The sequence below is a fragment of the Cyprinodon variegatus genome, unplaced genomic scaffold (genome assembly GCF_000732505.1).
Source record: "Cyprinodon variegatus isolate N-32 unplaced genomic scaffold, C_variegatus-1.0 Scaffold5, whole genome shotgun sequence".
In the NCBI taxonomy this organism is placed as follows: Eukaryota; Metazoa; Chordata; class Actinopteri; order Cyprinodontiformes; family Cyprinodontidae; genus Cyprinodon; species Cyprinodon variegatus.
In genome coordinates, this window is record NW_015150458.1 from 1851983 (window position 1) to 1874833 (window position 22851).

At 36.7% G+C, this 22851-nt stretch overlaps 3 protein-coding genes across 4 annotated transcripts in view; 1 reads left to right on the forward strand and 2 right to left on the reverse strand.

Moving 5' to 3' along the window:
• Positions 1-5502, reverse strand: part of hipk3 (homeodomain interacting protein kinase 3) — a 44436-nt gene extending 38934 nt beyond the window's left edge. For both annotated transcript variants that reach the window (XM_015374117.1, XM_015374109.1), the window contains exon 1: positions 5144-5502. In XM_015374117.1, the coding sequence (XP_015229603.1) occupies positions 5144-5216 (73 nt within the window). In that variant the 5' untranslated portion in view covers positions 5217-5502. The remainder of the gene's footprint in view (positions 1-5143) is intronic.
• A 1708-nt stretch (positions 5503-7210) lies between these two features.
• Positions 7211-19487, forward strand: cstf3 (cleavage stimulation factor, 3' pre-RNA, subunit 3). Its single transcript, XM_015374201.1, has 20 exons — positions 7211-7426; positions 8166-8270; positions 8454-8549; positions 12811-12843; positions 13381-13478; positions 13561-13627; positions 13717-13751; positions 13845-13971; positions 14143-14220; positions 14429-14591; positions 14800-14909; positions 15037-15153; positions 15236-15454; positions 15533-15635; positions 15725-15794; positions 15886-16081; positions 16164-16314; positions 16451-16545; positions 16653-16713; positions 19038-19487. Exons 1-20 carry the CDS (start codon positions 7400-7402, stop codon positions 19235-19237), a joined length of 2151 nt encoding a protein of 716 aa, XP_015229687.1. The 5' UTR covers positions 7211-7399; the 3' UTR covers positions 19238-19487.
• A 171-nt stretch (positions 19488-19658) lies between these two features.
• Positions 19659-22851, reverse strand: part of depdc7 (DEP domain containing 7) — a 12382-nt gene continuing 9189 nt past the window's right edge. The window contains exons 5-9 of the mRNA XM_015374210.1: positions 22335-22555; positions 21406-21548; positions 21202-21327; positions 21003-21081; positions 19659-20913 (exon numbers count right to left, since the gene is read on the reverse strand). Of these exons, the coding sequence (XP_015229696.1) occupies positions 20690-20913; positions 21003-21081; positions 21202-21327; positions 21406-21548; positions 22335-22555 (793 nt within the window). The 3' untranslated portion in view covers positions 19659-20689. The remainder of the gene's footprint in view (positions 20914-21002; positions 21082-21201; positions 21328-21405; positions 21549-22334; positions 22556-22851) is intronic.

Below are 22851 nucleotides of genomic sequence, written 5' to 3' on the forward strand. Positions count from 1 at the left end.
CGGGTGGTATAAGTTGATTGTTAGGAAAATCTATTATGTCTTGTATAGTACAACACGTGTTGCACAATGCTTGCACACTGTTGCACTTTTATCCACAACTTTCTTTCCGCCGTCATCGTAGGTCACTCTAAATGCAAAGTGGTCCCATACAGCAGACCTATAAAGTGCTGCAGGCACGTCTTCAAACTCCTGTTCTTTCCCACTCGCCATACCCACACATTTCTCCACAACAACTGATTTTTTTCTGCTACACCCAGCTATGCTGCTTCGCCTCTTCTTCTTGTTTACTACTGGTGGTTGGCTTTGGTCGCAGTACCGCCACCTTCTGCTCTGGAGTGTAAACGCTTCGCCTATGAGAAAAAGGAGCTGCGCATGAACCGAACGCAACACACGCGAATCAAACCGAGACAGTCGAACCGAACGGTTCGGATGGTTTTCATAAACCGTTCCATCCCTACTACACGCAAAGCGCTTATGGGATTTCCTGTCACAGTGGCCCACTGTCGCCATAGGCTGTCGCTACCCGACAGCAGTGACTAATAACAAAGATGGAGCTGGAACCGTGCGTAGGAAGAGGAGTAAGGTGACCAATGGGGAGCAAAAAGCAGTGATCATCTGTCCAAACGGTCAGTAATCTGAGTTTACTATAAAGTCCACTATATAATCCCCGCTCTATATACTGATTGAGGGATGTAGGGGTAAGGGGGGACATTCAGACAAAGTAAGTTTGTATGAGCGATGCAAACAGACACTTTTAAACGGAGCCTGCACGAGGAGAAATGCACGCTCTCGCACGGGTTTAATAGGCGTTCCCTCTCAGGAGCAGGTACATGGTTTTGCATGTGCATTGTTTTTTTAATTGAGAGGGCGGGTCTTTTAAAAAATTAGCAAAAATCCTTCACAATACCTTCAAGGTCCCAGAGAGTGTTTATTGACAATGTTTAATGGGTTAAAAAAATAAGTGTCAGTAATATTTGAATTTGCAATAAACATTTTTAGTGTTAAGATCACACTATTTATCTATGAGTATTAATCAATAAATAAAATCCTTAACTGCAAATAGCAATGAATGACCCGGAAGTGTTTGTTTTAAAGGTAAGGAATGGAAGAAGGAAGAAAGACACCCAAATGAGAGTACCAAGTGACAAAAAGGTGAACTGACCCAAAGCCAGCAGAACTAATCATGCAAATATTAAGGCAAAACACACAGACATACAGCTTGTTCAACAGTATTCACACCTGACATTTTCTAACCTCTGCAGTTATATTCCTTAGGCTGGTAAGATATTAAGTTCACACAGCCTTTTACAAAGGCTGCATAGAGCGACTAATATTAGCCAGATTTCAGGGCCGCGCTGCTTTAGTGTCTGCCACTTTACATAACATAAAAATTATCTGATTTTTTAGAATATTAGAAAAGCTGTTTGTGTGCTTTGCAGTCACACGTCAATCCAAAGCTGCCTTTCTTTATACACTAAATCCTCCCATAAAGTGCGGTATCTCTAGTTCCTCCTGACCTTTTATAATTAGGTCTAATAGTGGAAGCCCTAATCCACCTAAATGCTGTTCCCATGCTTTTAATACCACACAAGAGTTACTGTCTTAGATGGCACAAATGGCCACAACCTACGTGTGCTGCTTTCCCCGATTCTCGTGAACCTAGTTTTTCATACTACTGAGACAAAAGGCTCCTTTTCTTCATGCATGTGGTCTTGTTCTAAGTTAACTATGAAGGTCTGACCTGGCCCTTTTCTTTGAATCTTTTTGGCAGGGCTGAAACAATTAATCGGATTAATCGATTTTTGAAATAATCGTCAACTAATTTAGTAATTGATTCATCGTTAAATGGAGAATAGAGACTTTAAAAGATGCCTTTAGCTGACAGAGCGACCTACCAATTATACCAAAAATTTACAAAATAAATTACAAAAACATTTTGCATTTAAGATAAACATCTTCTTCATCTGTCAACATGCTCTATCACATACTCTTCAAGTGAAAAAGTTGTATTTCCAACTGTTAATTTCGCAAAAAGTCTATTATTATTCAATTAATTGAAAAAATAACCTACAGATTAAAAGATTTGCAAAATAATCCCTTGTTGCAGCCCTAATTATTCACTACTGTTAACAGGGAATTTCTATTAGAAGAAATACAACATCATGTGAATATGGCGCAGTTTAAATCATCTGACAATAGTTTTATTTTTTACACATTCAAGCAGTATCTCAACAGGATGTGTTGAGGTTAGAGGTGAGGGAAAAAAATCAATTTAGCGATATATCAGGATTTTTGGCTGCCCGATTTAATATAGATCTCTCAGTTCCTGATATCGATTTTCAAAAAAAAATGTTTACGTTTCCCTCATTGTTTTACATTAAACAATAAGGGGGAAATGGGCTACCTCTGCTCTGTGACTCTGGTAGATGGCGCCGTGGAGCCTTTCTGCTGTCCACCAAAGCACTATTTCTGAAGTTGAGGCAGTCAGAATAGAAAAGGTGCACTGAATCAAACCAGGAACAACATGGATTCTGATAGCAAATAAAGTTTGGTCGTCACTTCGTAAAGTGTTTTTATACTAAAAACGTGGTTGGCAATTCAATTACAAAAAAAATGGAAATTTTAAAACAAAAGCAGCTTTATGTCTTCTCATTAGTAATTTCTGGGAGAAATAAAACACCTTTAGTACTAGAATACAACAAAAAAAAAAAGATAGACTTCTGTAAAACAAAAGTATTTCTGGGAACAGGATCAAAACATTAAAAAGTAAACATTATATATATCTATATATTACAATAAGTGTCTCCTCTCCATTATTTAATATCCTGCAACCACGTATGAGTGACTGGTGAAATATTATACCCACAAACAGGAATTTTGATTGATCTAAAAAGCTCTGATTCCAGCACCACACCGACGGATATGAAGCTAACTGAAGGTTGGAAGGCAATAAGAGAGACAAATATTTTATCAAAACTGTTTCTGAAGAAAATCATGCTGGGCGAGAAATGAACAAAACTCTGAATATACAGCAGCAACTCATGTCTGTGAGCTGAAGTCATCACATGGTTCAGGAGATAAAGGACACTTCCCACAAATCACTTTGGCGCTCCCAGCTACAACAAAACATCGCCCTGTCACTGTACTCCCCCTATAAACTCTCACTCCATTTTGTTTACTGCAAGGCACCTCGATGCATACGAGCAGATGACTTCACTTGGATACCAGTTTTTTTTTACGTCCGCCACAAAGCAACTGATGACCAGAGGTTCCAGGCAATAAAATGACCAACACGAGTAAACACATGCAAGATGGAAAAGTACAGCGACCGTAACAACTTTCTCTGCCTTCCTTACTGTTGCCTCTTTTTTTTTCAGAGCATAAATAGCTCTTTGTATCAATGATCATGCCTATAATTAAAGCTCATTTTAAGAAATGACTTCATGCCCAAATCCTCTACAACATTAATTCCAGCCAATCCCAAACATATAATTTAAGCTAAGCATGTGTGATTACCCTGGCATTGGGCTCAAGTTGTTTTTGTTTGGGATATATCTTGGGGTAAAAAAAAACAACAACAACAGATTAGACCAATAAAAATGTTGTGCAATGCAACTTAACACTGCACTGAAAAACAGCTACTGTCAAAATTATATTTAAAGCTCAAATCCCTGGTGATGTTAACCAGCATTTTAAATGGGGTCAATGAATTTATTAGTACAAAGAGGCTAGCAGCTGGGTTTTAGATAAAGTTTGTGTTTAGCATATTTTTAAAACATATGGTGCTAATAAAAACGTTGAGTTTAAGGTAACATAGCAAATAAAGCAAGGTAAGCAAATAGACTGAGTCTTGTAGCTGATGTTTACATCCCTGGTAAATTTTGGTTTAAAATGATCAATTCATTTCTGCAAACTGTAGGTAATTATGTTTATACCCAACATTATTAACCAGTTGCCAATCTGTGGGGGAGCTAAACATTAGGGTGATGCCAAGCAGGCTTTCCAACCTGAGAAAGTTTAAGCTCATGATCAGTGATCAATTTTCAGCATACCACTGGAAGCACCATTATTTTGCTAGATTTTGAGAGGTGATGGTCTTATTTCCAATTAGAAATAACTGGTAGAAAGAAAGCAGTTCAATGTTTAAATCTGCAACAGGTACAAACTATTTTACGCTTGACTGTAACTTATGATTAGATATTAGATTATATATGTAAGTACATATATATATATATATATATATATATATATATATATATATATATATATATACATATATACACATATATATATTAGGGCTGCAACTAACGATTAATTAGCTGATCGATCAATCTATCGATTCTTTTTTTTTTTATTAATGGATAAATAATCACATAGCAAGAAGTTCCTTGAAGATGTTTTACAGAATTAAAATAAAACATTTCCACCTGTGAGTTCTGGATAGAAGAACAAAACGTTTTGTTTTTTTTTTTTTTTATGTCTTAAATGCAAAATACTTGTTTTTTTTTTTAGGTTTTGGTATAACTACTGCCCAAAGTGGGTTGCTCTATCAACTTAATTAATGCCTTATAGTACTCTACTCTCCAGTTAATGATTAACCAATTATTCGGTGCTTGTGACAATATTATTGTTAGTGATTTCATTTTTTAATTACTTTAAAATGTATTAGTAATTTAAGAGAAATTCGTCCAGCACCGCCCCTGTGAGATGCTCCAAAGGGAGAGAAAGACAACTTAACCAGTTCAATTTCTAAATCCTACTAAATCCATAATGTTAAATGAAGTTAGGTTTAAAGTTATCTTAATTCAGTAGATAATTATTATTAACAATCCGATGTTAATTGTTGAAAACAGCATCAACTCGTCGCCCTGTCAACATTGGTGTTTTCAAAGCAAGTTGCGTTCCCATTAATCACCCTCTGACCTCATCTTCATTGCCGTCTGGCAGGAAAGGAAATAACATTTAGCTTTATTGACAGACTACACTGAGATTAGACTGTTTAATTCCCGCTATATGTGAAAGAATCTTCCTAAAATAAAGAAGGGCTGTTTACAGCTAAGTTCTGACAGAGTAATACGTCACATCCAAAGCACGGTTTCAAAGGTTTAGCTTGAACAGTGACAGCCTTCAGTCCAGCACTCACCTTCACATAGAGTCACTTTAAATATAATCCAGGGCTTCTCTGAGCATGTTATGGACTTATAAATCCATCCCATGCACAGTTCGCCTGCATTGCTGCCATCTTGTCCTAGACGACAGGAAGGGAGAGCTCGATCTGGGCAACGCCACCATCTCCCACATTTCTAACAGAAAACAACTCTTCCTTATGGCCGTCCGGGAGGTGAGGAGGGGGAGACACCGAGTCCCGCTTCAAGCTGCTCAAATCCGCGTCCGTCCTTCTCACGCCTCGGTGTCCATCTCTCAAAGGGTGCCCGTTACCCCCTGTCTAGACAAGCGGCTCCGCGGCCCTGCCAGCCTCTAACATGTCCCTTCTCTCTAGCAACTGGAAGCAAATGTTTGTGAACTGACGGCATCGTTCAGACCTGACTAATCCATTACCGATCAGGAGCCTTAAAAATAGAACTGAGGAGCTTAGTTGGAATACAAGGGAAGAAACCCAGAAGTAGAGTAAAGTGAAGAATATAAACATGTTTTATTACGAACTGCACACTTTTAATTACCAGTTAGTGCTTGTTTATAACAATGGAAGGTAGAAAAAACATTTTATATTACTAAAGAATATTCAGGGCTTTGAAATAAATAGAATATGTGCCAAGGATTGCTTCATCATATTACAAAAAAGACACGTTGTTGGTTAGTATGTTTTTGCCATTTTACCGTATTAAAAAAAAAGCTAATAATAAACCTTTAAAAGGTCTAATAAACATTTATTACAATTTTGAAATATTTGTTATAAACATTTACCCTAACCCTACAATTTTATTAATTCTCTCACATCAAACGGATCCTTGCTGATATAATATGGCATTTGATTGTCTTTTTCATTTTTTAAATAATTCTTATCATAGAATAATTAAAATTACCCCGCCACGGTAAATATAACACTCCACAAATATCACCATTATTTACAAGTGTTTAACAAAATGCGCTACAATAGAATAGAATAGAATAGATAAGAATAGAACAGCATATTAGATTAGAATAGAATATATTAGAATAGAATTGATTAGATTAGATTAGAATAGAATAGAATAGAGTAGAATAGAATAGATTAGATTAAATTAGAATAGAATAGAATAGAATAGATTAGATTAGAATAGAGTAGAATAGAATAGATTAGATTAGATTAGAATAGAATAGAATAGAATAGAATAGAATAGAATAGAATAGAATAGAATAGAATAGAATAGAATAGACAATCCCTCTATTGTCCCACAATGGAGAAAATCTGGTGTTTACAGCAGCAAAGAGACAACATACATCAATTAGACCTTTTTTCTGTCTTAACCTGTTTTTACCATTAAACAGGAAAATAAAACCATGTATCTGGGGTGAAGTTGTAAATATGCCTTCTTATTTGTGTATATTTAATAAAGACAGTTGTTCAATGTGTAAGGGAAAATAATAGGAAAGAGTAAATAGATTACTATGTTTTCGCTTTCTTCATTTTCCCCAAAAGTCCATTAACTTTAGAATACATAAATAACTGGGAAATGTTTCAATACATATAAAATGATAATTTCATGAAAGCATCCAGATAACTGGATAGCCAAATAACAGGCACATTGGTAACTAGGCTGTGCATAGAAAGCGATAACAAAATATGTTTCCAGGTGAACGATAATTACTGCTTTCTTCTACTCTGGTCTGCTGGCTAAGCTGACAGAGCGCGCGCGCTCTGTGGCTGTCATTTGCCTCCCCCTATTGGCTAACAGAATTAACCATCCGTTGTTGCTTTCCGCTGAAATAAATGCGTCAAATGTGGAGTAACTTATCCAGCAACGCACATATATATATATATATATATATATATATATATATATATATATATATATATATATATATATATATATATATATATATAGAGAAATAAGCAATTTCAAATTGTTTTTTTACCATTGACATTTTTATTTCTAATCTATTGTGCTTTGCCAACAACATTTAAATTCTGTCTTATTATCTGTCTCTTATTGTGAAGGAGCCGGGTTTTACCGGAAACCAAATTGTTGTTTCCGGTAAAACGAAACACTGGCCGCTCTCTCTCTCGCCATTTTAGTCATCGGCATGTCCCGCCGCTGAGCAGATTGTTGCTCGAAGGCTACGTGAAAAACTCCACCAAATACTATGCAGATGACCCACTAGTTTTAAAGAGAACCCCCTCTCTTCCCTTTTTAGTGTTATTTGCACTGATTAACTATTACACAGAAACTCATCAGCCATGTCGTCGGAGGGAGCAGCCGACCAGGTAGCAACACTCATTGCTATTCATAGCCGAGCTAGCTAGTATCTTATTTTAGCCTGTCAGAACACCGTAAGGCGCAAGGTTTTGGTTGTTTTGCGCACCGAATGCAGTCATATTTGCGACATGAGACGTTTAAAATTCAGGTTATTTGTTTGTGTGTTCGTTTGTTCAGCTCGTGCAACATATTGACTCCGCCGCTTTGTCGCAACATGTAGCTAGCTGCTAGCAACTAAGCGAGCTAACACTCTTTTTGGGGGGCGTAAATGTGAGTATTTTGTTGGTAATTGCAGTGGTTTTAGTCTAGATGGCTCTGTCCCGTTCGGTGTCATCAGCTAGATACAGTAATATATCTAGCATGATTAAGTTTTTCATCTGATTCACATATTTATCGTGTGTCTCCCGTATATTATCGTTGCAGGCTAATTTTCTGATCTGTGTCCAGTGAGCTTTGATTCCCAGACTTAAACTACAAGTTCCCTGTTTTGGACGCGTTTTTGTTCCAGCAAATCTGATTCAATTGCTTACATGACCTCATCAAAAGTCATAAAGTATTACAGAATCCTGTAGACCATTCATTGATTTACAGGGACACTACAGGTGCAGGGTTGGGAACCAATAGGGATAATAGTATGGTCAGTAACTGTGAGGGTTTCCAATGTTATGTCAACCCTCACATTACATGACCACAAGTGTTTGGATCTTTCTAACAAACTTCTTGTTTTGTTTTGTTTTTCTGTTGCAGACAGCAGCAGAGTATATTCCGGAGAAGGTGAAAAAAGCAGAGAAGAAGTTGGAAGAAAACCCATACGACCTTGACGCATGGAGCATTCTGATTCGAGAAGCACAGGTTTAGTGACACCGAGTTGTATTACTGGGGGAAAAGGGATATTTGGGATGAGGGTGGTGGGTTAAGGGTTATAATTTAGAATTATACGCAACTTTAAATTCTGTCTTCCATCAAAATGAGATAAGATTGCTTTTTTTATATGTTAAGTAGTCGGTGGAATGTAAATGCAATCTTCTCCTGTAGAATCAGCCCATAGATAAAGCGAGGAAGACCCATGAGCGACTTGTTTCACAGTTCCCGAGTTCTGGCAGATTCTGGAAACTGTTCATTGAAGCTGAGGTTAATACTCTTTTATTCTTTTTCTTTGTGTGCATGGCTGAGATTTTTTTCTAACATAATCGACAATGTGATTTTCACACAATCGGAATGTATCTTTTTTTTAGATTAAGTTTAAAGTCACAATTCTTGGTGCTGAGTCGGTTTGTTTTTCCACAATTGCTGAAAAGACAATATACAAAATGAAAATTTTGTAATAAAAAAAAAAAAGTGTGAATAAACAACTTTGCAGTGGCGGCTCTAACACATGTTATGTAGAATTGTGCCTTTAAACAAAAAGGGGTCATTATCTTCTACTTTTTTTTTTAAAGGTAATTCCTCATGTTTTCAGGTTAACATAAAAGATTACATTATCATCTGCGCCTTATTAAACATGGGGTTACGTGCATTTGTTGCATGTTTGGTCTGCAACAGTATTAAAACAATTTTAATGGTATTGGAGTGCATTAGCCTTTTATTCACTTGTCGTGTCAATTTATTGCCTCCTGTGTCATTTCTTTTGGGTTATTTTCATAAAGAAAGATCTATACTGTGTGGACCATTCTTTTCTTGAAATCCCTCTCCCAGCTCCTCTTGAATATTTAATCTGTGACCCTTGTTTTGTTTTTTTGTGCCAGGAATAAGTTTTACTCTTCATGCAACCAGCTTTTGACATGATGGTCCAAAGTGCCTGACATCTGATAAACAATTCAACTATTTTATTATACGTAATCTCTGCAGAATTTTTTTTTCCTTTTTTTCCCCAGAATATATTTTTATGATGGCCAGGATTGGCATCAGTGTATCTAGAATCTAAATCAAATAAAACGTCCTAGTTTTTCCCTTTCTTGCACAAACCTTATTTCATTACTTATTGAATTTGGAAAAAAATCTTTCTCTACTAAGTCAAGCCTTATGCCTTCAATAATTTCTCTAATTTGCATTAAAGTTGTTAGAGTTGTAACAATAAAAGCATATGAGTATAATAAAGAATACACAGCCAGGTTTAACTAAGACATAACTTGTTTTCACATAAAACAGGGAGCTGAAACCTACCAGAGTATTGGGGCCAGGCTAGACACTTTTTTTTTTTTTTTTTAGAAAGTCATAATATTGTGAGAATAAAGTTGAAAAATAACGAGAATGAAGTCATCATACCACAACCTGTTTGACCGGCATATGGCGGTCGACCAGCGCCACCAAGCAGCAACCGGAGTCCACTTTGGCATACCGCCCAATTTGATGCTGATGTGCTGAAAGATTTCCTTACTTGTCAAACTGATGCCATAGTAGAACTTCAAATGATGCTCAACAGTCCTCGTTTTAGAGAAGAAAGTGCTTCTTGTAAGAGTTGTCATAAAATACAACTTTATTATAATATTACAGCTTATTCTCATAATTTTCAGACTATTCTCATTGTAACTTTATTCAGGTAATTGTACGATTTTATTCTTGTAATTTTATGACTATTTTTGTTGCGACTGTTTTCCTAATTTTGCAACTTCATTCTCATAACGTTACGACTTTATTCTCGAAATAAATAAAAAAAATCTCTAGCCTGGCCCTAATACTCCTTCGTATGAACGAAATGGTTATTGAGATTATTTTGAAGAATGGTGGAGTTTATTAAATAGTGTTAAAAAATAGATTTTTAGCATGTGTACATTAGAGCTAAAATTTAGGACTTTTAACCAAATGTGGTAGGAAAGCATTTTCCATGAAAAGGGAAAACAAGATTAAGTTACATTTTGCCATATTTTGTACTTTGAAATGATTAGGCGATGTTTGCATGGTAGAGAATTTACTACAAGACCGTTAAAATAAAGGAATCAATGTTGTAGGGTCTTTGTAATTACATTGGCTTTCAGAGGTATTTATACTGCAACTCTTTTCCCATTTTGTTTACAGCTTTCATGCAAAAAATCAACACAGAGTAGCATATCATTATAAAATACAAAAAAGATGCATGTTTGGTAGGAGGATAAACACCCCACCCCCCAATTTTTTATTTTTTATTTATTTTTTTTACTCGGGCTACTTTGTAGAAACACCTTTTGCTACATTTTCTTTTTGGGATAAGTGCTGGCATGACATATCTAAAAACTGAAACTTTTTCAAAATCCTCTTTCCTAAATAGGTTTTTAAACAGGAATTTATCTAAACTCAAAGCTCCATCTTAGGTATTTTTAAAAGGTTTTCTCCTAACTAAATTTAGCCCTATCAAAATTTTCATTCTACTCTGACCTGTTTGCCTTTCTCTTGTTAATATCACCAAGGCATGATGCTTTCTATCCTCCTTTTTCCACATATTTCAATTTTTTGGATGGAGCTCAACTCACTTCAGTGTGCAATCATGTGTTTTTTTTTTTTTTTTTCTTCCTGTTTTTTTATGAAATAACATCCCGGTAGAAAAAATCATCTAAGGTGGTTAGAAGATAGGAAAAAATAAGAAGCTCACATGGTGTGAAAACCCTCTAGGCACTGGAAATAAAAATCAAGTCTTTACTGAATCTCATAATCATTGGTCTCTTTACGCCCCCTGATATTAAACTTTATTATGCAGGCTTGATTGTTGAAATTGTTTGATTTGTCATACACATTAAGGCACTTGGCATAATCAGTGACAAATTAGAATAGTGTAAATCCTAGTGTAACAGCACCCCCTGGTGGTAAGTATGTATAGGCGCTCTTTTTTTGTGAAGAATTTTACAACTGGATTACTGCTTACAAATCCTTCAACACTGATGTGAAATTCCTCTCGTTATATGCTTATCAAAACTAGTTGGTTAAAAAAAAGTTCCTACAGACACATCACTAAATAGAATGAAAAAAAGGAAGGCACAATGTAAAACTATTGATTAAACTTAACCAATCCTAAATTCTTTTTTTTTTTTTATTGACTCCATATTTCTTTCATCATCGCTTTAGTAATAAACTTTGAAGGAAAAGGTCTTCATTTTTTTTTTTTTTTCTCACAGAAGGAAAGCATAATGCTATAGCTGTGTGTGTATGAAATTATGCTGAAGTAGAAGAGAATATCAAATCCTGCTGAGTTTGGGTGTTAGCAGCTGAGCAGGAGCTTTACTGCACATCTCCACAAAGACTTAGAAGCCAGATGTAGTCCTCACTGTGGAAGTGGACTCGAAGAAACTGGAGCTCAGTTTTCGATTGAAGAAACAGAAGATTTATTTACATATTTTTTTGCACATGGAAACTTAATGCTGACACGAATCCCTTTTAAAAGTATCGGTGACGTACTTCTTAGGTATTAAACCTGTTTGATTTGAGAGTGCAGGGGGAATCCTCATCTTAAACAGACTTGAATAGGTTTAAATTTGCTTACTAGCAAGAGGGCTTTAGTCTGTGTGCAGTTATGTCAGAATTTTGAGTAATATCTTTGAGAGATTTATGCAAAATAAGGGGAGGCTCAATACAGAACTTTAGTCTATTTTTAACAACAGTTTCTGCAAAAAAAAAAAAAAAAATCTTCGCTTAAGACTTCAATGTTATGTTGCTATACTGTATTCTTGCAGGATGTGTTTCAGTATTTTTAATTCTCAGAGAATTTTACTCCCTAAGCCCTGGATAATTTTTTTTTAAGTAAAGCATGTCAAAACAAAATCAAATCAATTTACAGATTTCTCCAGGATAAGACTAATCCTGATTTCACAGATTCAAATATTTAGTCGAATAGTAATCATTTGTATATTGTTTGGCAAAAAGGACTTAACTGAGATGAGAAGGGATTTAAAGTATGAAGAAAGCTACAAATATTCAACAAATCAAATTTAGGTCTATAAAGATACAATAATGTGGTTTTGATTTCTTCTATAATGAAACACGCATTATTGAACCTGTTTTGACAATCTAAATCTTAGAATCAGAGCCTTTAGCATTTCAGACTGCAGCATTTTACCAAGAGAGCACAGCTATTATGAAGCCAAAGAAATAACTGTCACCTATCACTGCTGAACACAGATGAAGTGTTTTTATAAAGATAAATGTTTCATTTTTGTATGTTTTAAAAGCCATCATTAGATGATCAATGGTCAAACATTTAATAAATAAACTTAACGTGTGTTTTTGTTTTTTTGTGCTATGGTATATCTATAGGTTATGTGGCGCAAGTAAAAAAAAAATAAACCCCTCTTTAAAAGGTGTCATTCTTGTGTGAATATCACTCTGTTGATTAATATTGTAGTGTAAGTTTTTAAGTGATTAAAACTGTTTTGAATGCATGTCTTCTGTGAGCTTGACATTCATGAGTTTTACACTTTATTTGCAGATAAAGGCTAAAAACTATGACAAGGTAGAGAAGGTAAGTGCCCAATCTGAAATGTTATAGTTCTGTTTGTAGAACAACTGTTGTAATTCTTTGGATTTTAGCTTATTATTTTGGAAAAGTGAAAGAAAAAAAAAATTGTTTTGTTTAGAAGTACTCACCTTGTCCCTTAATTGTCAATACAGGTTGAACTATTGTTTTGAAACATTAATGAAATGAGACATTTTCCTGTTTGCACTTTTTTCCACTTTTTTTTCCCTAATGTAATGGTACTGTTTGTATTTTCTCACTTTTTAACTCAAATAAAATCTTGAAATGTCTGTTTAGTTCTGTTTTGTGTTGCTTTTAATTAAGGAAACTAAAGCTGCAGGAGCTCTGCTAGATTTTAACTATAGCTTGGAGATCACTGAGATAGACGGAGCTCAAGAAAACATAAATAATAAACGAAATAAAACAGTTTAAACTTTTTGTCACATGAAACACAAACAAAGCAGTTTGGTTGCAGGATAACCGACCTACCCATATGATCTCTGGTTTTGTTAGTGTTTTTCTAATATCTTGTTGCATTTGAAGTTGTTTCAGAGATGCCTAATGAAAGTGTTGCACATTGACCTGTGGAAGTGCTACCTTGCATATGTTCGAGAGACCAAAGGGAAGCTCCCCAGCTACAAGTAAGGAGACATACAGCATCGTAACGTTACATATTTTAAGAGTTAAAAAAAAAAGTGTTTGACTTAATTCTCTCATTCCCAGAGAGAAGATGGCACAAGCGTACGACTTTGCCCTTGATAAAATCGGCATGGAAATTATGTCCTATCAGGTCTGCAAAGATGAACTTTTAATTGTGAATTATTATTATTTTTTTTTTTTTTTGCTCATCATTTATACCTGACCTCGTTCTTCTTGCAGATTTGGGTGGACTACATCAATTTCCTTAAAGGAGTGTAAGTGGATTTTTTGTTTGTTTGCCTGATTTTTATTCCAACCTGCATTAAAAAACTTGAATAATTCCTTTTTGTTTGTGTGTCTCCTTAAAGTGAGGCCGTGGGCTCATATGCCGAGAATCAGAGAATCACTGCTGTTAGGAGAGTCTACCAAAGGGGATGTGTGAACCCAATGATTAACATTGAACAGCTGTGGAGAGACTATAGCAAATATGAAGAGGCAAGAGATCACATGCTTTCTACATTTATCTACAATAGAATCAGACTGTTCAGTTTTACATGAGCAAAGGCTGATTTTATTATAAGCTGCACATTCAGAAGATTCTAATATCAAAAGCTGGAGTTTAGATAAGAATTGCAGGACTGACTTTCCAGATTTGTATTTTAACAGGGAATTAATGTGCATTTGGCTAAAAAGATGATTGAAGATCGGAGCAGGGATTACACAAATGCAAGGAGAGTGGCCAAGGTGAGAAATCTGATTTTTACTGAATAGAGTATAGAAAATGCTGATAAATGTCTGAAAATGAGATACAATCTGAAGAGATTATATCTGCTATGAATCAAGATATTTTCACTTTACAAGATAATAGAGTCAAATTGGACTCTTAGGATGAGAAATGACCTTGATCAATAAGGTACATTTTCTCATACTGTTTGTTTTTTTTGTGATGCAGGAGTATGAGACGGTGATGAAAGGCCTAGACAGAAACGCACCTTCAGTCCCACCACAAAACTCCCCTCAGGAGGCCCAGCAAGTGGAGATGTGGAAAAAATACATTCAGTGGGAAAAAAGCAACCCGCTGCGTACAGAAGACCAGACCCTCATCACTAAGAGAGGTGACTCTCGTTTTCAACCTTGAGAGTTTTTTTTCTCTCAATGCATTTTATTTTTTTGATTATTTTGTAGTTTTCCTACATTTTGTTCCAAGTAGTGATTTGCCACTAGGTGGCAGAGTTTTGCCCTTTCCTTGCATCAATCTTTTCATTTTACCAACACTTTGAAAACCTTTTCTGTTGCTTTGTTTCTTTATTTGATTGGATGCAGTGATGTTTGCCTATGAGCAGTGCCTGCTGGTGCTGGGCCACCATCCTGACATTTGGTATGAAGCAGCACAGTACCTGGAACAGTCCAGCAAGCTGCTGGCAGAGAAAGGGGTAAGTCCCACCTACACTTTAAAATAGAAGAAAATCTTCCTAAACCGAAATCTTTTTGAAAGGGGTTAAATATCAGGGGAAAAAAACCTCCCATCATCTGTTGAATTTGTCCTTTACTTTCTCCTAGGACATGAATAATTCAAAGCTGTTCAGTGACGAAGCAGCTAACATCTACGAACGTGCCATCGGGACTCTCCTCAAAAAGAACATGCTCCTCTACTTTGCATTTGCCGACTATGAAGAGGTGAGCGTCCGGTTCCACAGTAAGCTAAACGAATCATTAAATGCACCGCCCGCATTATCTCAATATGCCGTCACTGTCTCAGAGTCGCATGAAGTACGAGAAAGTCCACAACATCTACAACAAACTACTGGCAGTCGAGGACATCGACCCCACCCTGGTCTACATCCAGTACATGAAGTTCGCCAGGAGGGCAGAGGGCATCAAATCAGGCCGCTCCATCTTCAAGAAGGCAAGGGAGGACCTACGTACACGTCACCATGTGTACGTGTCTGCAGCGCTGATGGAGTACTACTGCAGCAAAGTAAGATACACAGTCTACGGTGCATTATGCTCTATGGAGGGATCAGGGTAGTGTTTGACTCTGTGTTCCTCTTTACAGGATAAATCAGTGGCCTTTAAGATATTTGAGCTGGGTTTGAAGAAATATGGAGACATTCCGGAGTACATACTGGCGTACATTGATTACTTATCACACCTTAATGGTTTGTAGCATCCTCTAAATAGTTTCACTTTTTGAATCGTACTGCTTTCTAATCCAAATTTTCTCTCATGTGTCCGATTCTCTTTTCAGAGGATAACAACACTAGGGTTTTGTTCGAACGAGTCCTTACCTCTGGAAGCTTATCCCCAGAAAAATCAGGGTAAAGTCGGTTATTTGGCTACGCTTTCTGTGCGCCTCTTTCTTTCAAATATCCGTCCGAGCTCACGAACGGCGACATGGTTCTGTTTCAGGGAGATCTGGGCTCGGTTCTTGGCGTTCGAGAGCAACATCGGAGACCTGGCCAGTATTCTGAAAGTCGAGCGCCGTCGTTTCACAGCCTTCAAAGATGAATATGAGGGCAAAGAAACAGCTTTGCTTGTAGATAGATACAAGTTCATGGACCTTTATCCCTGCTCTACCAGTGAACTTAAAGCTCTTGGTTACAAGGTTTGTCATTTCAGTTTTTTCTTTCTTTTTACTTGCCTTCTCGCTTTCTCTCAGTGATGTTAACACGTGTTGTTGTTTGAAGGATGTGTCTCGTGCCAAACTGGCTGCACTTCTCCCTGAGGCTGTGGTGGCCCCCTCTGTGCCTACACTAAAGGATGATCCAGATCGTAAACCAGAGTATCCCAAACCAGACACCAACCAGATGATCCCCTATCAGCCACGTCATCTCGCTCGTAAGCCAGCAATATTCTTTATATGCTGTTTTTTTTTCTATGACCTGCTGCTGTCTTTCCAGAGTTTTCTCTCTAAATAGACCTAATGAGTAAATGGACTCCTCTTTGATGTAACCTCTAATGTTGCCCTCCACAGCACCAGGCCTACATCCAGTCCCTGGTGGAGTTTTCCCAGTCCCCCCAGCTGCTGTTGTCCTAATGAAGCTGCTGCCTCCGCCTACATGCTTCACTGTAAGTTACAGCAGACTAACGCTGCCAGGCTAATTTTTTATTCTGTTCACCCAAAGACGTCAGCAGTTGCCGTGTCTCAGATTTCTTTTTTTTTTTTTTGTCCTAAGGGTCCTTTTGTCCAAGTGGATGAGCTCATGGAAACTTTTAGGAGATGCACACTTCCTGAGAGTAAGTTTGTTTGTTATAGTTGTCATAGTTTGAGTAGCAGCAGAAATGGAAGCTGCCCAATAATGAACTGAATTGTTCTATGTAATAAAAAAGTAGACACATACGTTTGGGAGTAATAAAAATACAAGGCTTTACTTTTTTTTTTTTTTTTTATAGCAATATGTATCTTAAAGTGTTACATCTATTTTTAATTTAGCCTTTAATTAGTAAATACTTTAACCAGCTTTGCAAATCAAACTTTAGAAGTTTTGTAAAAATTTTCTGTTTTAATGTGCTGACCTTATGCCTTCATCAATAATAAGATCATATTCTGATCACCAAACTGCACAAATTCATGGCTGGTGATATGCAAATGTACACATTTACTACATGCAAAGGGCTTTTCCAAATCAGAAACTAAACCCGTGGCTGTAGTTTTTTTTTTTTAGTACCTTTGAAAGTCATGGTCATTGTTGCTACAAAGAAGGAAATGATGATCTGTTTGCAAAAGGGTGCTTTTTTGCTTTCTAAGAAAACCTGTATTAAGGATAGTTATTTATTTTTATTTTGTTAATAGCGCTTTTAAGATGTGAGGTGAGGCTTCGAGGTGCACTATATATTATTTTGTATTGTATCAACATTTTTCTATAACCATTATTACCTCCAACTACATGACTTAGAACCTCATCCTTCTTTATGGCCATTATCAAACTGTCTGTAGAACAAGAATCTGATCATTTTAATTGGTGAAACCAAATTGGTTTGCATATCTTAACATTTGCACAACAGTCTTTGTAGCCCACCAGCAACAAGCCCCCACTAATTGCTTATACTGAAAGAATACTAGACGTGCAGTTTAGTGCCTTTTATTTGAAATTTTTTAATATATCCAAAATATCCTTTTTTTTTAACATATTAAAATCCTTTTATCTCAACTATACCTTTTTAGCTGCGATTAGAGTTAAAGAGTTTTTGTCCTGCTGAAGAGTTAACCTTTGACCCCATCTAACTACTTTTTTTTTTCAATATGGTCCTTTAGTCATAGACAGAGGGCAAATAGAGCAGAGAATATTTCTGTTCAGGGCTAAGGTGAAGATGTCCAACCTGCTGCTGTAAACTGTGATAGAAAAGGTTATGAAGAGTAAAAATCCAGCAGAGCAGAGTACAAAAGCCGGGTCACATGTAATGACGCAGTACAATAACCTCTGCATGCTTCTAGTGCCGCAGCAAAGGGCGAATTCATGAAGACAAATGATATCATAGGCCTGCGCTGATTAGAAAACTGGTAGATTGACAATAATCTGGGGTTTTTTGACCTGTGAATTATTCAGATTGTGTCTTAAGTCAACTGTAATATTTCATTAATGGCAAAAATGAAACGATGGAAAGGATGTCTTTATATTGATTTTTTTTTTTTTCTTTTTTTACATAAACCAGCAAACTCGCCTTATGTTTCCCCTTTATTGTAAAATTAACTGTGACACTTTTTATTAAAAGAAAATATATGTTTTCCACTCATAAAAAACTGTAATGTGAGTCCTGAGTATCGGGAACAATGATGGGGCAGCTGTTTCTAAGAGATATTGCAGTCAGAAATATAAACAATGACTATGACAGAATAACACCCTTGTTTAGCTTAAGGTTAATAAAACAGTACTTATATATATTCTATGGACCAGAAATATTCGGCTATGTTTGTCTAAAGTCGTTATAGTATTTTTGAAAGTTAAAAAGGGAATAATTTTGAACTGCCTGTTTATTATTAAAAAGCTTATACTCCAGACAATGGACAACAATTAACACAATTTAAAATTACCCTAACCCTTTGGGGGTTTTTTTTTGCGATTAAGTTTCAAACCTTTTGATTTAACCTCTGACTTTTGACATAATATCAGTTTATTATATCTAATTAGTTATCAGGTTTTATTATCGGGTTCCAACCCTTTTAATTTGGTTTAGTTCAAATTAGTTCTCAGTTCTTTTCGGTTAAATTCTGGTCTATTGAGTCGACTCCGGCTAACCTAAGTATTCACATGTACTAAATGTAACCAATTTATTTATTTTGGTAGAAAAATAAACCTGGGTTACAACAGTTTAAATAAAGAAGTGACACCACCGTGTTTGTGGCTTCAAGTCTTGCAGCTGATGGGTCTGGAGGATATTTTATCTGTCAATTCAAAGAGGTTCACTTGGACAGAGAAGGTTTTTTCTTCTTCCCCTCAACTTGTATCTTCTACGTAGTGAACTTCAGTTATAATTTGGCCTATCCATATTTATAAGGCCCAGATGAAGGGCAGACTTTGGTTATGCCGCTGCTTTGAGCTAATATGACTGATTCTCTTTAGGTGTCGACGCTGCTGTGGAGCTCATCACAGGCAGGCAGCCTGAGGCTGCAGGCGAGGGGAACGGCTCCATGGAGAACCACGCTACCGCCAAGTCACTCAAGAGGCCAAACGCGGACTCTGATGAGGAGGACGACAAGGGAGCTATAGCTCCACCAATTCATGACATCTACCGCGCACGCCAGCAGAAGAGGATTCGATAAACTGGCAGAATGTCTTCTCTTAACAGAATAGGATAAAACATTTTCACAGAACTTGATTTTACATCCATACACACAGATATGTCAGCACACACAAGTTTTCGTTGCGTTTGTTTTGTTCCATCAGCAGCTTTTTATTTTTTAAAGACTGATAAATGTACTGTACAAATTTTTTGATTCAACCGAGGACTTTGGGATACGCTCACTTCTGACCTTATGTTTTAGGTGTTCCCATGATGGTAAAGTGGAAGCTTTTTTTTTTTTTTTTTTAAGGTATCTGGAGGAAAGATGCCGTTCGTTTCAATAAAATTGGAAAATAATAGAAAGTGAGTATATGAGTATTTATTTGTCATTGAAAACGCTGAATCAGCAGGACCCATTTGAGATGTATGTTATCTAACAAACCAGACTTTTGCCGTACTGTTTTCTTAATGGGAGATTAGAAAGCCTCACATGTGTTTATCCTCAGACGTTTTAAACCCGGTTACACAGATGGCACCATCCTGTCTAGCTGTAAGTGTGTTTGCATCCTGAAATGTTTCTCCGCATCTTGGTGGTAGTAGCAAGTAACAGATAACAGCTGGAGAGCAGGGGGGGCAAATGAGGGGTTCTGGGGTTTAGCTTCCTCGGAACAAAAGGATTTCTTTTTCTTTTTGTCAAACAAGAACATGAGCGGTTAGAAAATTAAAAACAAAGTTAAGACAGTTCTTTTATTTCACAGAAACAGATTCACAAGTTTAATTTTTACTAACATTACCTGCAGAGAACTGCTCTCTTTCTAAATGATCCCACCATGAATCAGTTTACAACTGATCAAGCAGCGAGCACAAATTACCCGGCATACCAGATGCCATTTGTCTTACCATAGCAACCGATGCAAATGAAAATGCATGAAAACTTCACATCTACCTCTGACAATATAAAACAAAAACAAGGTGTTATACATTTTCAAAATGGTTGGAAAAACTTTAAGCCAATGGGTTATTTTTACTTCATTTAAATCAACCCTGAATAGACCACTATAACGTGGCTGAGATTTCCATTAAAGAAAGCTCTCTTCAACATCTGTTCTCATTTTTTTTTTGCAACAAACAAAAGATGTATGTTTACCTCCCTATTGTTACCACAGCCGAATATGAGACTTTTAAGATCATTTTTTGATCTGAAGCTACAGAAAAACCTCCACGAACGACCAGCCTGCAGGATTCATCTGATGGTATTAAACTCAAAATATTGCATCTTGAGAGCTTATAAAACAATAGTTTCCTCTTCCAGAAGAAACTGTTCTTTTTCTATTAAAAAATACATTTTTCCATAGTGTCCTGCACCAGAAATAAAGCTTAAATAAGTAATTAGTAATCCTAGTTCATTAAAATAAAAAAGTCACATTCCTCGCTCAGTCATTTGATCATATCCTTATCTATATAACAAATTATTTTTTTAGCTGCATAATTATTACTGCAACAACATGTTGATACTAGATAATTTAGTTCCAAAGTACTGAATAAAAATCTCCGGATGAGCTTTATAAAACTGTCCCAGCAGCCTCCTCTTCTCCTTTGTGGAGAATTTGGGGTTCTCATAGATTGTCCTCAGTAGCGAAAGAATTTCCTCTTTAGTGGTTTTCTGTCCGTTTTCTGAATACTCCTTAGTGCTAACCCTCGAGCTGTACGTTGTACCTGTAGTGGAGGAACACAGAAAAAAATTTATTTGAGGAATTTTGAAAGCGATTTCTTTTTATTCCTCAACAGTAGATAAAGCTGCAAACCTGTTATAGTGTCAGGATCCTTCCCCTTCACAATATTCCTTAGTCGTTCACTCACCATCTTGTGCAAGGAGATGGGAATCTGTAGAAAAAAAGGAATGTGGTTCTATTTGTCAGGGTTTAGCGATAAAAAAATGAGTCAAATACTTCACAACAGCAATATTGTATGGCAGTCTGCAAACAAACACACCCACACACTTACTTTAAACAGATCACAGTGGTAATCCATCATAAACAGAACCATCAAGTCCACCTTTCCCTTTGAGAGCTTTCTGCTGTATACAATGGAGCTGGCGAAAGATCTCTTCACAGCCATTCTGTTCTCAATCTGGGAAGATGATTTCAGGTTATTGAGATAAAAAAAAGCAAACAGGGAGCAGCACCAAGAATGCATGGGAGCACTGACCTCTGTGTGCAGCTTCAGCTCCTCCGGTCTGGCTGCAGCGGCCATGAATCTCAGGAGCCTGCGGAGCTCCTCTCGACTGTTGGAGTCCTGCAGCCTCAGGCTCAGCTGCAGTGCTTCTAAAGCTAGTTCCAGCTTCCCGTTAACTGACGACATGAGAGTAAAAATGTTAGAAACTGAAAAAAAAAGCTGTTGTTTCACGTTTAGGATCTGCGCAGGCATGAGGTGATACAGTATTATATAAAAAAAATGCAACACTAAAAACTGGGAAATAATCACTGATGTTTTAATCTAAAACTAATTTGAAATATTTGTTATAGTATGGCTATTAATAAAACATGTTCATTACTAACACAATATACATTCTTAAAGGTATAGTGGAGGATGATTTTTTTTTCCAAATAAGTGGTCCTAATTGTCAATCGTTCTGGTGGTATGTTTACAAAGGCTGTCCTATGTGCTCGTCTCATTTTTACTTACTGGTGATGAGTCTATAGTCTATAGTGGAAAAATTGCAAATCTTCTTTGGAAAGTAAGCTTTTAGGAGTGATGCAAAGAGCAACTTTTAAACAGAGCATGCATGAGGAGAAATAGGGTTGTGCATGCTCTTGCACGCGTTTAATAGGCTTTCCCTTTCGCTGCAGATGCAGGATCGTTTATTTGCATTTTTTGGAGTGGTGAGGGCGGGTCTTTTCCAAAATTAATGTAAATCCTCCACTATATCTTTAAGGCCACATGATCGTACAAAAAAATGTTTCTTGTTAAGTATGAGAAAGATACATAGTCTTCTTTAAGTAAGCTGAACATAAAAGGGCAGCAATAGGTTGGGGTGGTGCATGTACAGGTGCTTTCTCAGCCACAGTGACTTTAAGGCCCATCTCATTGATTATTTGAACATTTATCAAGAAAAAAATAGTTGCTTCATTGCTTACCAAGAAGTTCTGAGATCCCAGAGTGGATATCAAAGACGTAGTTGTTTAGGAGAGGTGGCCGCTGCGTCTGTCCATAATGCCTCACCAGGACCTGGTAAAGCAACCTCTTACACTGGAGAAGATCGTCCACACAAGCAGCCAAACCGCGACTGACCTCCACCACCAGCTCATCAGGCAGAAACTCCAGACAGTCAACTGCTGCTGACATCCACTCATCAGCCCTGAGGGAGAAAGAACCGTTTCTACTTTAGTTCTCCATTTTTTCTGTTAATATATATGTACATGAGACAAGAACAAGATATCAAGGCAGATAATCAGAAAGGCCCAGATGGCTGGGATGGTTTGACCCTTAATCTGCTTATCCCGCCATTTAATAGTATTTGAATCACAGCCGTAGATCTGGACAATTTCAGGACACTTACAGTAAAATGCTCAAAAGAGCAAAGACTTATTTAACTGCAGGTTTAAACTATGTTTACAGAGCATCATTTTTGATGAAAGAGAAAATAATAGAAGA

Coding starts and splice junctions, on each gene's coding strand:
- cstf3 (XM_015374201.1), top strand. CDS start 7,400: ATGTCGTCGGAGGGAGCAGCCGACCAG. Junction 12,844..13,380: donor ACTATGACAAGGTAGAGAAG/GTAAGTGCCCAA, acceptor TTGCATTTGAAG/TTGTTTCAGAGATGCCTAAT. Junction 15,795..15,885: donor TTATCCCCAGAAAAATCAGG/GTAAAGTCGGTT, acceptor GTTCTGTTTCAG/GGAGATCTGGGCTCGGTTCT.